The following is a 17,724-nucleotide window of genomic DNA, read 5'->3' on the forward strand; positions in this document are numbered from 1 at the left end:
TTAATAATAAATGGATTTAATTAATTTGTTAATTATAAAATAAAATAAGAATAAATACATAAATGAAAACAACACAAATCTAAATTAAATAAATTCAAATTTATTGACTATAAAAATAAATTTTTAAAAAGCAAAATACAAAACAAAAGACATACCAAAAATGTTAAAATGCCCAAATAAAAAATTGGATTTTTATCAATAGTAATTTTAACAGTTATTAATTAATCATTAATAAATCTGCTGAATGTAAAATAAAATAAAAATAAAGGATTTTTTAAAAAACATCAATGGCCAAAGCTGTAAATAACATCCACATCAAAAATTTTCATTTAATAAATGGATTTAATTAATTTATCAACTGTAAAATAAATAAAGTAAAAAAAAATAGATACATAAATAATAAAAAAAACCAAAACAATCTAGATTAAATAAATTCAAATTTGTTGACTGTAAAACAAAAATTTAAAAAGCACAAAACACAACCAAAAAACAGGCCAAAAATGTAAAAAGAAAAAGAAAACAAATAAAAAAATGCCCACATCAAAAAATGATTATTTCATTTCCAGCTACTTCGACCGGGGTGGAGCCCGTTCGGAGTTGGAGCCAGTGCCCGACTTGGCGCCGGTTTTTTGTGTTTCGACCACCGGAGCTGCGGCTCCCGGCTCCAAAAACTGGGGCCGTTTCGGGCACCAACTCGTTGCTGGGCCAGACTTGGCCAGAGTTGAGAGCCGAGCATGTCACGGGCAGAGGGCGGGGTGACATCTAAAAACATCTAAAAAGATAAACATAGATATGATCATCAACTTATTGCGCGTGTTTAACCGCTAGGTAATCAATGCAAGCGTAGTCGAAGCTAAGTAGCTAAGCTAACGCTAGCACATTTACTGTTAAGTATCCAAACGTCTTTGCTAATTACCTTTCTTCTCAAACGTGATCACCGGGCATTGGAACGGCGACGCCGATGGGTAACCCCTAACAGAAGGTTTTGCTGTTCAGCGATGGCGAGACACACTAGCAAAGCCTTGTACACCACTCCAGTGAAGTCCTCCATTGTTGTTGTGTGGGTTTCCATACGGCGCGAACGCTGTTGAACGGCTATGTACGCAGTGACGTACATATGTTTTGTGGTGGCGCAATGACGCAGCTCCAACTTTGCTCCTTCCGAATGGAAACACAAACCCGTTCTGGGGCGGCACGAGATTTGAACCAAAAAAGTACTGGCTCTCAACTTTGAACCAACCTAGCACCTGGTGCTCTTTGGTCGAAAGCCCCTTTAAAGACACTCAGGAGCCTCTCGCTGGATCCTAATGAGCTCTGAGTTCATGCTACTGGCTAACGGCTAGCGGCTAACGGCTAGCGGCTAACGGATAACAGCTAACTAACTGAGTGTTTGTGTGTCGGCAGCACGGCCAGCAGTGGAGGAAGGACGACTGCACCACATGCGTGTGCGACCGAGGACAGTCCAGATGCAACACGGACACCTGTCGGTCCATCACCTGCGACAAGGTGGGTTCACCTGTTCACACAGTTTTATAAACAAAAGTCAGCTTAGCTCAGGATTCATTAAGGCTCAACTTAGCTTCGACTTAGCTTAGATGTTGCTTAGACTTAGCTCAGACTTAGCTTCGACTTAGCTTAGGTCAGACTTAGCATTTACTTAGCTTAGACTAAGCTCAAAATTTGCTTAGACTTAGCTTAGTTTAGACTGGGATTTGATTTGACTTAGCTTATCATAGCTTAGACTTAGCTTAGCTTGGACTTAATTCAGACTTAGCTTAGTTTAGACTTAGTTCAGACTTGAATAATGCTAATGCGCTCTTTGTCCACACACGCTACACAAGTTAAACCTGTCAGTGTTGATCAGACTTCCTGTCTTTGCCGTGGAAACGTTTTCGCTCCTTTTTATTTCATAAACCTCCAGTAAAAAAAGTAAGACATCTTTCTTCATGGTTGAGGACTTTTTGAAAGCCAATTCCTTCTGCTGATGAAACAGAATCCCAGCGGACTCAGAACCTTCAGAACCTCCAGAAATCTCTGAGCTGAAACCTGAACGCTCTGAGATTCTCAAAATGGAGTTTATGTTTGGAGGCTTTCAACACTTTCTGTGAAGGTTCGACAACGTGAAGCATCTTCAGCAGGAGTTGCATCTGCAGCGTCAGTGAATCTCTCAGATAAAGATGGAACAAACTCCCCTAAATAATGCAACACTCAGTCGACGTCTCTCCATCTGTGGCGAAAACAAAACTAAAAAAAAATGCACAAAAGCAGCATTTCCCTGAGTTGCCTGGATTGTGTTTGCGTCTAACATCCTTGGTTTCTCGATGCAGGGCCAGACCAACGTGAGGCGAGCCGGCAGCTGCTGCGACGAATGCGCCGCCGCCAAGGGGAGCTGCCTGTACCAGGGCGCCGTGCGTTACCATGGCGACACGTGGAACGCCACCGGATGCGAGTTCTGCAGCTGCGACCGAGGCCAGGTGCTCTGTCAGAGGGCCGAGTGTGGACGGGTCACATGTCCACAGGTGAGCAAGAAACGAGAAGAAAAAGGTGTCGTGGAGTTATTCCGGTTCCTGTCCTCAGGGCAGAGCTGCTCTTTAACCCTCCTGTCGTCCTGCAGGTCAAAGTTAAAGTTTGAAAATGTGGAAAAAAATATACTTTCACAGTGAAACTTCTGATGTCCACATTTTCAACATTTTTGGGAATTTTTTTTAACATTTTTTGGTGGAAGAAAAAAAATGTTTAAAAAAATGTTTCTTTAAGAACATTCACAAAAAAAACCAACCAAAATCCAGCGAAATTGCTGGATTTTAGTTGATTTTTATGTGAATGTTCTTAAAGAAAATATTAGAAGTTTTACTAATATATATGGAATCACTTTAGATATTTTTAGGAGTTTTTTGGAAGATTTTTACTAATTTTTAAAAAATATTTACAAGAATTTTCGTTCCAAATTTGGGGGATTTTTAAAAAATAAAACCTTTAAGGGAAACTTTAAGGAATTACTGGAATTTTTTCCTGAAGGTTTTGCAAATTTTCAGAGATTTGGAGAATTTTTTCTAATTTTTTAAAATTAATTTGTTGACTGTAAATAATGAATAAATAAATGAATACATAAATAAATCAAAAATAAATAAATAAATAAATATTTAAAAAATCCTGGCTAAAACTGTAAATATCAATATAACAGTAAAATTTTAAATAATAAATAAATACATCCAAAACTGTAAATAACATCTGCATCAAAAATATTGATTTAACAAATGGATTTCATAAATTAACTATAAAATAAAATAAGTAATAAAAAAAGAAAAGTGGCTAAAACTGTAAATAGTGTCCACATCAAATTTTAATATTTCTACAAACAGTAATTAGATCTAAAAACCTCCATGATGGCCGCAGAACTGTAAAACCTCCAACTGTCAAACATGTTTTTTGATTGGAAATGCCAAGAAATTATTGTTCAAAAGACCCCCCAAAAATGTGTAAATATGAACAACAAGTGAGCAAGTGACCCAGAACCCCGTCTAGACCCATTCTGGTCCATGATTAGTGCTCTGAATGGACCTCCTCCTGCTGAGCCACTCATGCCTGGTCTTAGTTTGTGGTCCACTGAGTGGAAACACCAGAGCGACCCTGTTGGCCACTGATTGGAGGCTACAGAGTTTTTATCAGCGACCTTGTTGGTTCTGGTTCTGGACCTCCTCCAGTTCTTCAGCCTCCATCTAATGACACCCAGCAGCTGTAATTACGTCCCAGCGGTGTGATTAACGAGGTCTCGTTAGGTCCCAGTGGGGGACATTAAAGCAATATTATTAAACCGAGGTGTCGAGTCGCCGTGGCGCCGAGCCCAAACTGGGTCATAGTAAGGGAATGGAGGTAACCATGGAAACGGCGACTAATAACCTTAACAAATCCTTTTGTTTTGTCCTGAAACTCTCCACCATCCAGCAGCCTACATTCCTGACTGGACTCAGTCCGGTTCATGTGTCCACATCCAGAGGCTGCAGATATTGATGTGATTTGGAGGCGTAGCGTCAAAAATATGAACATTTTTAACTGTAATTCACTGATGTTTTACCGATGTTTCCAGTTTTATTAAATTACAGGTAATATTTAAGAAAATTACACAAAAAAATGTAATTTGCTGGTGTTTTACTGATGTTTCCTGTTATGTTAAATAACAGATAATATTTAAGAAAATTACAGAAAAAAATGTAATTTACTGGTGTTTTACTGATGTTTCATGTTATGTTAAATAACATGAAACATCATTAAATAACATGTTAAATAACAGATAATATTTAAGAAAATTACAGTTAAAAAAAGCATTCATTAATTGAAAATATCCAAAACTGTAAATAATATTTGCATCAAAATGTACACAATTATTTTCTCTATTTAAAATCATTAAAACTCTGATTTTACAGATGTTTGCAATCTCTTAAAAGAGAACTTATGTATATTAAGCATAACTTTTTTCCATGATGTGTGGCCATAAAATGTCACTTTTTTGCTTCATTTAAATCAGCTAAAATACAATCAGAAAATTCTGATAGCATCTATTGCAGAAAAAAAAGCTATTATTCTACGCATTAATTGTGAATGAAAAAAGAAAAAACAGGTCAAAACTGGATTTTTATGTCTTTTCACATCAGCAAAAATATTTTCTTTTTTGGAACATTAGCTGTTACTTGAAAGAAAAAAAAATCTAATTTTATATATATATATATATATATATATATATATATATATATATATATATATATATATATATATATATATATATATATATATAAACTGTTATTTTTTATTTGTTAGTAATGATTATATCTATCATATTGTTATTTATAATTATGATAAATATTATCAATATTACTAACCAATAATATTATTTGTATTTTCTTTTCTTTCTTTGAAGTACCAGCAAATATTAAAAAAGGATGTTTTTGCTGATGTGAATTAGCAATGATAATATATATATATATATATATATATATATATATATATATATATATATATATATATATATATATATATATATATATATATATATAAATAAAAATTAAAATAATAATAATATTGTATATTATATATTGTATTATTGGTAATGAAATAATATTAATAACTGTGGTTATTGTTATTATAATTGATAATGATAACTGATAAAATCATGGAAAAAAATGTTAGTGTACATGTTAACTTCAAAAAAACTTACCAAAATTGTAAATAATGTCCACATCAAAATTATATGTTTACAAACAGCACTTTACAGTTTTATTTATCCAAATTGAAGTCAGCTTAGATGTAGTTATTTTACAAACATTGTCTGTCATTTTCAGTAAACATTTTGCAGCATTTCACTGTTTTTTACTGTATATTTTGTAGGACCCTGACTGCCAGATTTTCAGTGTTTTTTGACAAATTTTACATATTATTCTTTTGGTATAGCTGAGTTTAAATCACATTTTTTTGCGACCGGTGACGGGTCACACAGCCGACTTCCTTCACAGGTCGTTAGCTTCTTCTTGTCTTTCAATTTGCTTCATCCTTGCTGGTTAAACGATCTCCGACGGAGGAGAGCGACCCTCTAACCTCGATCCAGTCTGTAAATTTACAAAGCGACCGTGACGTCTTCCATTAGCTGGAAATGGGGCTTCTGGCTGCTGACACGCAGCTTTCTGGGACCGAAAGTTTAAGAACGAGAGCAGAGGAGGTCGATTCTGGAGGAGATAATAAAGTAGAAGAATCCAGATCTGTGCTGGAGTTATTCAGAGCATTCATTAGAGGAAACATTCAGGCAGGTTGTGTAAAGAAACACCACCATGGTTACAGTCACTGACTTTACATTAGCGCTTTCATTAGCGGCCTTGATGCTGCGAACCTCAGCTGAATGTGGAGTTTTATCTGCTTTCTGAGAGAAAAGAGACTGAATTTTCTCTCCTCATTTGGTTATAAAGGTTTTAAACATAAAACGACCAAATTGAGAATTAATATTTGTCATTAAAATCATCAAAATTGTGTTTTTAAAAGTAGAAAGTTGCATTTTTATAATGTATGGCTGTAAAATTACACAGTTTTGCTTAATTTAAATTAAAATTAAATAGTAGTTTAAAGTTTTTTTGTACAGATTGAATATTTTCACTACATTACACCATTTATTACTGTATTTGAATCAATAAATAGACAATTTTGCAGACATTTGCTCTTATTTGAAAGAAAAATTGTGTGTATTTAACTGTTATGTCACATATTTGCCAAGTTTAGTTGTTAAATTACACCAAATATCCAATAAAATCTCAGGATAAACTAATTAATTTACATGATGACTGTGAGAAAACAGGCCAAAACTACATCAACAACATAAATAAGACACAAAATGACAGAGAAACGAGAAAGAAAATGATGGCAAAAAAATGGCAAAAACAGACACAAAACGGCCCAAACAACAAACAACTTGTCAAAAATGAGACACAAAATGGCCAAAATGAAAACAAAACAGAAAAAATAAGACAAAAGACACAAAACAGAGGCAACAAGAGAGACTGAGAGTAAAATCAAAGCTACTGGATGAATAAAATAAATGCAGCATGGCTCAGAAACAGTGAACAGAGGAGCAGGTTGTTGGAGATACATTCAGCATGGAGAAACATCTTTCTACTGATGATGAACAGAGACTCAAAACTGGACTAAATATGGTCCAAAGTGCCGAAAAACTTGTCCACAGTTACTCAAATTGCCCAGAATCACTTAAGAAATTGTCATGTGGAACTAGTTTCAAGTTATTTTGGGCTGTTTTTTAAGTTGTTTTGGGAAAGTTTCAAATAATTTTGGACAATTTGAGCAGAGTAGAGAGAAAAAGTCTGAAGAGGCTGGACTAAAAAATCTCCAGTTTGACCCAAATATTGACTCAAAATTGTCATTTTTTCAATCAAATTTCAGTCATTTTGAGCTGGTTTTAGGTTATTTTGGACAATCCTTAAGTATGTTGAGACAGGTTTTGAGTCATTTTGGATGATTAGGCTGAGAGTAAAGTGCAGCTCGGCTCAGAAACAGTGAACAGAGCAGCAAGTTGTTGGAGATACATTCAGCATGGAGAAACATCTTTCTACTGGTGATGAGCAGAGACTCAAAACTGGACTAAATGTGATCCAAAGTGACAAAAAACTTGTCCACAATTACTCAGATTTCCCATAATCAAAAGATGAGGCCACAGTGAGTAATAACAGCCAGAAACTGCTTCACATGGTTGATCTAAACCTGGACGCTGAACTCATGCCTGAAAAGGAGTCAACTAAAGGTTGTTGTTGTTTGTTCCTCAGGGCTCGGAGCTCGTTCACCTGCCGGGGAAGTGCTGCCCGGAGTGTTCCTCTGTGAAACCTGCCTGTATTTACCATGGAGAATCCTACCAGGTAGACTCACTTCTTTTCTGTTTGAGCAGCAGCATGAAAATCCAAACTCATTGGGTGGGACGGAGCCACCGCAGGGCTTCTGGAACTCTAAAATCTGCACAAACAAGCAAATACATCAATGTTAGGCTGCATATGAATGTATAAATGCATGTTTTAGGGCTGTTTGGAGCCTCTTTTCTTAATTTGCTGGCCCGTATCTGTTACAGGCTTCATTATTCATGGACTGGAAACTAGAACTAGAGGAGAAAACGCTGTTTTTCTTGTCCAGTGGATTGGACTTGGTCTGGTAGTAAACCTCTAAAGGACCTGGGTACTTCTACACTCATCAATACATTGAGTTTGGGTGTTTTCCAGGATGATTCCGGTTGAAATTCCCCAGAGAGTTGCAGGATGAGTTAATGAGTTGGAAGAATAAAGCGTTGCTTATCTTCAAGGTGATTTAAAGGCACATTAACGGGCTGTTTATAGGAGGATGGAGAGCAGAAGCGCACTTCTGATGGGTTTACTTGGAGATGTGATTGGTCCAAATGGAAAAACAGCATTAAAACCTGCAGCATCATGAATGAGGACGGACGAATCTGTTGGAGATGGAAGCAGCAGGGTTTGGTTTTTGTGCACAACAATGAGATAACAAAAGAACGGGACAAAGAATCAGCAAAATAAAAGAACTGAGCCAAACTGAGTCATTAGAATGGTGACAGTCAGCTAATTTTCTTGCATTTTTGCCATTGTTGACAATTTTTTGGACAAATCCTGAGTATTTGGATGGATTTTGAGTCATTCTGGAAATGTTTTAGTCATTTTTGACACATTTTGCATTATTTTCTACAGATTTTGAATCACTTTGGACATTTCTTAGTCATTTGGACAGTTTGGAATTATTCTGAGTCATTGCGGACGATTTTTTTACCCCATTTTTTGGTCATTTTGGACAGATTTTGAATCATTTTCTGCAGCTTTTTAATCATTTTGAATAGACTGTGTCATTTTGGAATACTTTTAATCCAATCTGGACAAATTTTGAATCATTTTAGACATTTTTTTAGTAGTTTCTGACAGATTCTGAGCAGTTCTGACAGGTTCGCCTGGAGATGTGATTGGTCCAAATGGGAAACCATCATCAGAACCTGCAGAGAGATGAATGAGGTCGGACAAACATGTTGGAGATGGAAGAAGAAGCATTTGTTTGTTAACTTTCTTTCCCAAAGTGAAATGAGAAAAGTAACTTCAGTCTCGTGTGTTATGTATAAATGGGTTTGGTTAGCCTAGCTTAGCATAAAGACTGGAAACAGATGGACACAGCTAGTCTAGCTCAGTCCATAGTTCAATCCTCTACAACTAGATTTCAGTGTTAAAATTATTGACTCAAGCAGATTAAAAATGAAAAAAACTTTAGGGAAATCACTTAAATTTGAGCCAAAATATCTCAAAAACTGTCCAAATACTCAGAATTCATCCAAAATGAGTCAAATATTGTCCAACAAATGGACAAAAATGGTGAAAATGCAAGAAAGTTAAGTGACTGAAGCCATTCCAATCACCAAATTTGGCTGAATTCTGTTGTTTTGTGAGTTTTTTGTCCTGTTCTTTTGTTATCTCATTGTTGTGCTCTGACAAACCAGGCTGCTTCCATAATTTGTCAAAAATGATTCAAAATGTGTCTAAAATGGCAAAAAACATTGTCCAAAATGATCCGGAAACAGTAGGGTTAAAATTATTGACTCAAGCAGATTAAAAATGACTAAAAAATAAGGACAAAAATCACTCAAATTTTGGCCAAAATGACTCAAAAATTGGCCAAATGCTTGTCCAAAATGGCAAAAAATGTGTCCAAGAAAATGGACAAAAATGGCAGAAATGGAAGAAAATAAACCACTGTAGAGACTTTCTACTGTTCTGTGAGTTTTTAAATATTTATTTCATTGGTGTGCTCTAAAAAACAGACCTGCTGCTTTCATCTCCAACAGATTCGTCCATCCTCATTCATCACTCTGCAAGTTCTGATGCTGTTTTTCCATTTGGACCAATCACATCTCCTCATAAACCAGTCAGAACTGCTCACAATCTGTCAGAAATGACTCCAAATTTGTTCAAAGCGATTCAGAAACTGTAGAATCAAAATCATTAACTCAAGTAGATGAAAAATTACCAAAAAATGGGCAAAAATCACCCCAATTTTGGTCAAAGTAACTAAAAGAAATGTCAGAATATTCCAAATTTGTCAAAAATTACTAAAAATACGTCCAAAAAATGAACAAAAATGGTGGAAATGCGAGAAAATTAGCTGACTAAAGCTGCTATAATGACCATGTTTGGCTGAATTCTATTGTTTTGGGAGATTTTTATATTTATTCCATTGTTGTGCTTTAATTATCTGAAACTACTGATGTAACTGTGGTTTTATCTGCTTGTTTACCTGCTCTGGTGTTTATATTGTGAGGAAAGTTTCTGTACAACGGTCCTTCTACATTTTCTAACGTGTTTTCAGGGATAAATTTCCCCAGTGAAAGTAGAAGATTGGGAGAAAAGGCCTCCTGCTGCTCAGCTGTTACACAACATTTACACCTGATGAACATTTAAATACTGAAGGTTGCACATTTCAGGGCCGCAGCTTTTTATTCTGCTCAGATTCATGAGTGCTTCATGAATGAGAGTCTAGATGAAGGTTTAAATCGGTGATTTTCAGAGTTCAGCCTCGTCTGACAACTTTGAGCTGCTGCTGGATGCTTCAGAAAGTCAAATAAAGACACGTGTCCACCAGACATTCTGGACACATTTTCAGTCATTTTAGACAGAATCTAAATCATTTTGTACTAATTCTAATAATTTTGGACATAGTTTTGATCATTTTGCACAGATTTTCCATCATTTTGAGGGATTTTTAACTGAGTTTAGACACTTTTTTGGGGTCATTTTGGGAACATTTTAGTCATTTTGGATAAATTTTGGGTAATTTTCTACAATTTTTGAATAATTTTGGACACTTTTTTGTGATTTTGGACATTTGTTAGTAATTTTGGACAGTTTTGCGTCATTTCGGATAAATTCTGTATCGTTTTCAATCATTTTCAACTATTTTTAACCCCTTTTGAACAGTTTCACATCATTTTGGACAGTATCTACATCATTTTGTACTAATTCTAACCCATTTTGGACATACTCCTGGTCATTTTGCATAGATTTTCAGTAATTTTGAGGATTTTGAACTATTTTAAACTCATTTTGGACACATACTTTGGTCATTTTGGACAGATTTTAAGTCATTTTCTACAATTTTTGAATCATTTTGGATGGATATTTAATCATTTTGTACATATTTAGTGTAATTTTGGACAGATTTATTCTCATTTTGGACAGATTCTGAGCAATTTTAGAATAATTTGAATCCATTTCAGACACATTTTTATCATTTTAGACATTTTTTAGTTGTTTTGGCCATGTTCGGCCAGGCATTCTGAATCACCAATTTTAACTCTACAGTTTTTTAAAATCATTTAGGCTGAATTTTAATCGTTTTGGATAGTTTTGAATCATTTTGGGCATTTTTTAAAATCATTTTGAACAACGTTTGGTTTATTTTGAACAGATTCTGAGTCATTTTGGACTAATTTTCACTCATTTTGGACATATTTTTGATGGTTTTGGACAAATTTTTTGTCAGTTTTGAACTCATTTGGACAAATTCTGTTTTGACATTGTTTTTTTCGTAAATTTGGAGAAAGTGACACGTTATTTTGGACAATTTTGAATCGTTTTAGACTAAATTTGGATAATTTTGGACAGATTCTAAGTAAGTTGGAACTGATTTTAACCCATTTTGGATGCATTTTTGCTAACTTTGGACAAATTTTGAGTTATTTTGGATATTTTTGGAGTCACTTCGGACATTGTGAAGCAATTTTGAAAAGTTTAGAAACAGTTTGGACATTTCTAATTGTTTTGAGCATTTTTTTTTGTCATTTCAGAAGTTTTTAAAAGTTTTCTGACTCACGTTGCTGCTGTTTTCCTGCTTCTGTCTCCTCGGTGGGCTTCTGTTGCTTCACTCGCTCTGTTTTGAAATCATTTATGAAAGGATTCTGTTAAAACCAACACCTGCAGCTGATTCAGCTCAGAGTCTGGCTTCTTTAGTTGTGATTCTTCAGAGTTTGAATCCTCGCTTCTTCACTTCACCGACACTCTGAGCTCCACGTCAACACGCTGATAAACCTCCTCCTCCGTCTGGTTTCAGAATCTGGCTCGGTGGACCGATGGAAGCTGCAGGGAGTGTGAATGCCGCGACGGCCAGGTGACCTGTTACCTGAGCTCCTGCCCCACCTGCCCCCCAGGAACCCTCGCCGTGGTCCAGGAGGGCCGGTGTTGCCCCGACTGCCACCAAGGTAGGACGACAGCCGCAGAGAAACACGGGTTTTCTTATTTTTTTTTGGTGTTTTTTGACAGCAAACATAAAGATTTCACTTCCTGCTGGTGATGTTTAATGTTCTGGGAGTAATTTTATCTTTTAATCCAATTTAATCACATCAATCAATCAATTAATCACACTTTATTTACGTAGTATAAATGCAAAATAACAGTACAAACAACCAAAAACTATAAAATCCTGTTAGAAATGAAGAAGTCAACAATGCAGGGATTGAAGAACTGAAGAAAAGCTAGAAAACACATTCAATTAGAAAGCATTTGAGGTAAAATAAAATAAAGTAACTTCCTGTTAAAATAAGTAAGAATATCAGTAAAAATAAATAAAAATAAGTAAAATAAATTAAAGAAAAAGTAAAAATAAGAGCAAATAAAATAATAGTAAAATAAATAAAACTATCAATGAATGTAAATAAAAATAAGTCAAACTAAGTAAAAAATAATAATAAATCAATAAAAAATAAATTAACAAAGTAAAAGTAAATTTAAAAACAATTCTAAATGAAAGAAAATTAAAAAATAAAAGTAAATGTGAATAAAAATAAGAATAAGTAAAAATAAATAATTTATTAAAGTATTTAATTTATAAAAGCATTTAAAAGTAAGTAAATGTTGATGAAAAATAAGTAAAAGTAAATTAAGTAAAAGTGAATTTTAAAAAAATTAAAAGTGGTAAAAAATAAGTAAAAATAAATTTTAAAAGTAAATAGAAAAATAAATAAAAGTGAATTAAATAAGTAAGAGTAAATTCTAAAAACTTGTAAGAAAATTAAAGTAAGATAAAGAAAAGTTGTCAAATTACCAATTAAATATAAAATAAGAGTACATTAAAAAGTAAAAGTAAAAAAAATAAAGAAAAAGAAATAAGTAAAAGAAAGAAACATTTTTAAAATAAAAAATAAGTTAAGAAGTAAAGAAAAAAATTAAATGACAAAAAAAATCAATAAATTTTTATAAAAAATAGAGATAGATAGGGGGACGGACAATTGAAGACAAATTAATAATAATAATCATAATAAATTACACATTGAATGTACCTTGTTTTGTAGTAGGTTGAATGGAAAAGTTTTGACAACAGAGACAGTGAGAAATGTTTTCCTCTTCCAAAAGTGTTGAAAGAAAACTCCAAACAGCCACATCACATTGTTTTCAGGGTTTTTTTTCCCACCGCTGTGAGTTTCTGTCTCCTCTGATCGATCGCTCTCCCTGTGATTGATGCTTATTGGAGAGAAATCTGAGGTTTGGAGGAAGAAAATCTGTGATTCTGAAGAGTTTCCATCCAGTTTTCTGCTCTCAGAGTTTAGAGGAAATATCTGCTCTCAACACCGATTAAAAACAAATAAAACCAGATCTGTATGATTCTGGAAACAGCTGACGATGTAATGTTTGGGGTTTCTGCAGTAAATGAAGGCAAAAATAACAATATTCTACCTGTGAGGGCTCTGGTTGTGCTGGTTTATTGTGGTTTTTATGCATCTTAGAACCTAGAGTCCATCCAGTCAGTCTGCTTTAACGGTTAATGTTGTGTCCGTTGACAAAAATGACCAAATCATATGAAACAGTTTGTTTTTATATCATTTTGGACAGAGTTTTATTATTTTGGACAAGTTTTGCATAGTCTTTGACAGATTTTGGACAAATTTGAACCTATTTGGATCAATTTGGCCAATTTTTTTTTGGTAATTTTAGACAGTTTCTGAGACATTTTGAACTAATTTTCACCTATTGTTGACATATTTTTAGTTATTTTTGAACATTTTGGTCATTTTGGGCAGTTTTTAATCATTTTGGACAAATTTTGCATCATTTTGGAGGGACTCTGCATATTTGGATTAATTTTAACCCATTTTGGGCACATTTTTTGCATAATCTTTGACAGATTTTAACCCATTTGAATCATTTTGGACAATTTTTAGTTGTTTTGGATATTTTTGTAATAATAGATCATTTCTGAGCCATTTTGGATTAATTTTCACCCATTTGGATCATTTCGGACAATTATTTAGTCATTTTGGACCATTTTTGTGACTTTAGACAGATTTTGAGCCATTTGGACTAATTTTCACCCATTTTGGACATATTTTTGGTCATTTTTAAAACTTTTTTTGTTGTTTTGGACAATTTTTTGCATAATCTGTGATAGATTTTGGACAAATTATAACCCAGAAGAAGATCACACTTGTTAGAAAACGTGTTGTAGATCAGCCGTAGTTCCTGGTTGTGCTGTTAAGTAGAGATTCTTAATATTTAATGAGATGGAAAGCTGTATTTTGTTTGTGTTTTAACACTACAGCGACTACTGTGGCAGTTTAGTGAGCAAGGGGCACCATGACAAAGACTTCTGTGACAGTTAATGAATACCCACATGCATTAAAAATGAGGCCTATTCTAAAAAAAATACCAACAACCTAGAGTCCATCCAATCAGTCTGCTCTAACGGTAAACGTTGTGTCTGTTGGCAAAAATAACCACATCATGTGTAACGGCGTTTGTTTTTACACCATTCAGTCAACGAAGTTTGAATCATTTTGGACACATTTTTGCTTCTTTGACAGATTTGGGACTAATTTCAAACCATTTGGATAATTTTGGACAATTTCTTAGTCATTTTGAACCCTTTTTTTGGTAATTTCAGACAGCTTTTGAGACATTTGGACTAATTTTCACCCATTTTGGACTCATTTTTGGTATTTTTAAAAACATTTTTGCCATTTTAGACAAATTTTTGCATAATCTTTGACAGATTTTAGATGATTGTGGACTAATTTTAACCCATTTCGATCATTTTGGACATTTTTTTTGTAATTTTAGACTGTTTCTGAGCCATTTTGGACTAATTTTAACCCATTTGGATCATTCTGGACAAATTTTCAGCCATTTTGGACACAATTTTGGATACAATTTTGGTAATTTTGCAAACCTTTTTTAGTGATTTTGGACAATTTTTAATCATTTTTGACAAATCTTGCATCATTTTGGACCAACTCTGAGTATTTGGATAAATTTTTACCCATTTAGGACACATTTACAGTCATTATTGACTTTTTTTGAGTCGTTTTACTAATTTTTTAATCTGCTTGAGTCAACAATTTTGCCTCTGAAATTGGACAAATTGTTCATCATCTTTGGACAATTTATTTGTTATGTTAGATTCTGAGCCATTTTGGACAAATATTCTATCATTTTGGACACATTTTTGGTCATTTTGATCAAATTTTGCATCATTTTGGACAGATTCAGATTCATTTAGTCTAATTTTAACCCTTTTTGGACACATTTTTGGTCATTTTATACCAGTTTTGAGTCATTTTAGAAATATTAGAAAATAGAAAGTGTTTTAGCCACTCAGCTTTCTAAGTTGTTGCCTCTTGTCCCCTCAGGGTCCTGAAACTGCATGAAATGAATAATGACTTTTCAATGGCTCAATGTACACATATTTAACAATTAATGAATGCAAAAAGAAGCTTTTACTTTGATGCAGTCTAACTGTGATGTGACTTCAAACAAAAAGTCCAACCGGAGGCTTTTTCCTCCTTTTCTTCAACCGGTTCCAAGAGGAAACGCCACAAACAAGAGAGGAAAACTCTCCCTAAGACGTTAAATTACAGCTTCGAGCTAATTTACATTGGAAAGCCACACAGGAACATGAAAGCCCGAATGCTTCACCTCCCTCCTGGAAGACTCCAGACTGATCCATCTGTCTCATTGACTGGAAATTGGCATCTACGCTGCCGGCAATTATAACCATTTCTCATATAGATAAATACCCCTGCAGGCAATTAAACAGCAGGACCACACTGTTTAGATTTATGAAGACTTATAATTAAGTTTGGCTGCTCCGATGAGTAATTACAGCTGGGCATAGGAGGCGTTTTTCATTTTTTTCACTGCACTGAGCAAACTGTTTGAGACGACGATAGTTTTATAAGCAGTTTTTTTTTTTCACATTTAGCTGCTGTTTGTGTGTTTTGTGTCCCTCGACGGTGTTCTCGCTACAAAAATATAATAATTAAATGTCCGAAAATGTTGAATATACATGTTCTCAGGCAAAAAGCACAAACCAATTAGTTCAAGCAAACAACAGGGGAAATGTAAAAACTGTAATATCCTTAATTCAACAAATTAGCAAAGCACCACGTTGATAATTAACAATGTTCATTAGGGGTTTTGCTAATTCATTTAATTTCTGAGATTTTTGCCATAATGATGAGATCTGACTGCAAAAGTTGCATTTCATTGTTATAAAATGGCTCCAATCATGCAAATAATAAGAGAAAATGAGTTGATATATGCAAAATGCCATAAAGTGTTCATAAGGAGGAGGTTGGGGTGGATGAACGGGTCAATAAAACACCAGAAACTGCTGTTTTTTCCAGTTTCAAGGTAAAAGTTCAGGTTTTATGGACAGTTTGAATCACTTTGGACAGTTTATTAGTCAGTTTTGACACATTTTGAGTAATTAGACACATTTTCAATCATTGCGAATGACTTTCAAGGTTTTTTTCAATCATTTTGAACAAATCTTTGGTAAATTTTTGTCACTGTGGTGGCTATAATTGAGCAAATAATAAGAGAAAATGAATTGATGTATGTAAAAGGCCACAAAATCTGCATAAGGAGGAGGTTGGGGTGGATGAATGGGTCAATAAAACGTCAGAAACTGCAGTTTTATTCCAGTTTCAAGATAAAAATTGACAAATTTTTGACAGATTTTGGACACATTTTTGATCCATGTTGACATTTTTTGAGTTGTGTTAGTCATGTTTTAGTCATTTTTAAAATCTGCTTGAGTCAACAATTTTAACTCTACAGTTTCTGAATCATCTTGAGAAAATTTTAGACTGATTCTTCATCATTTTAGACTAATTAACTCGTTTTGGACACATTTTTTGTCATTGTGGACAAGTGTTAAGTCATTCTGGACCGTTTTGAATCATTTTGGGCAAATTTCTAACAAAATTTTGTCATTTTAGACCGATTCCGAGTCATTTTGGACTAATTTCTGGTCATTTTGGATAAGTGTCAAGATATTTTGGTACATTTTTAACCCAGTTAACCCCTGGTCTAATAGGTGAAGGTCTTGTGGCTCTTTCAAATTAAAAGCCTTTCCTAACAGTCTCTTCTGTGAGAAAATATGCTGGTTTCAAAATGTGAATACAGTTTACTTTTGGGAGACACAGTGTTGTTGTGAGTTGGTTAGTTTTGTCAGATGGCTTTTTTTCTTGACTTTTAGTGCCAGTTTATTGTTATTTTTTTCCTAGACGAGCTAATAAAGGGTGAAACTGATCAAAAAAATCTGAAGTGGGGCAATTTTCACGACATAATTTATACAAATTAGCATGTCTAAAAAAATTTAGGGGGAAAAAAATGCTATGGGTCAAGTTCAGTCATTTAATCTTTGTGTGTTTTGTCTTTTTATTGCCATAGCTGTCTGTATATAGTGGACTTTATTATCATTTGTGTTTAATGGCTCAACAGTTATTCAGAATATTATCAAAAGTGCAATATCCAAATCTCAGTAGCTGCAGGTTTATTGAAAAAAAAAAAAAGGTAAAAAGTGTCACAATAGACCATTTTAGATGAAGCACTGTGGTGCTGCAGAGATGCTCCCGACTATAAATCATGTTCCAGATGCAACATGAAACCAGGAAACGTGTTTGTTGCAGCAAAACTGCAGCAAAAATCACACATTTTATTGTTTTTTAGTGGAAAATAAATGCAAAAACGACCATTTCCTGCTAAAGTTGCTGCTCATATTGCAGTCACAATATGTAATTTGCATTTTTAATGTGATATAAAGTCCTATATCTTGACTTTTCTTTCTTTATATTCAGCTAAACCCTTAAATACCTCAAGAAAATTGAATTTCTGAAATCTATAAGCTCCAACACATGGATGGTTT

General features: G+C 34.1%; 1 protein-coding gene across 1 annotated transcript in view; it reads left to right on the forward strand.

Moving 5' to 3' along the window:
• Positions 1–17,724, forward strand: part of fras1 (Fraser extracellular matrix complex subunit 1) — a 263,784-nt gene that overhangs the window by 22,697 nt on the left and 223,363 nt on the right. The window contains exons 6-9 of the mRNA XM_055011340.1: positions 1,405–1,506; positions 2,328–2,519; positions 7,317–7,406; positions 11,635–11,782. Of these exons, the coding sequence (XP_054867315.1) occupies positions 1,405–1,506; positions 2,328–2,519; positions 7,317–7,406; positions 11,635–11,782 (532 nt within the window). The remainder of the gene's footprint in view (positions 1–1,404; positions 1,507–2,327; positions 2,520–7,316; positions 7,407–11,634; positions 11,783–17,724) is intronic.

Source organism: Amphiprion ocellaris, chromosome 6 (assembly GCF_022539595.1).
Source record: "Amphiprion ocellaris isolate individual 3 ecotype Okinawa chromosome 6, ASM2253959v1, whole genome shotgun sequence".
Lineage (NCBI taxonomy): Eukaryota > Metazoa > Chordata > Actinopteri > Pomacentridae > Amphiprion > Amphiprion ocellaris.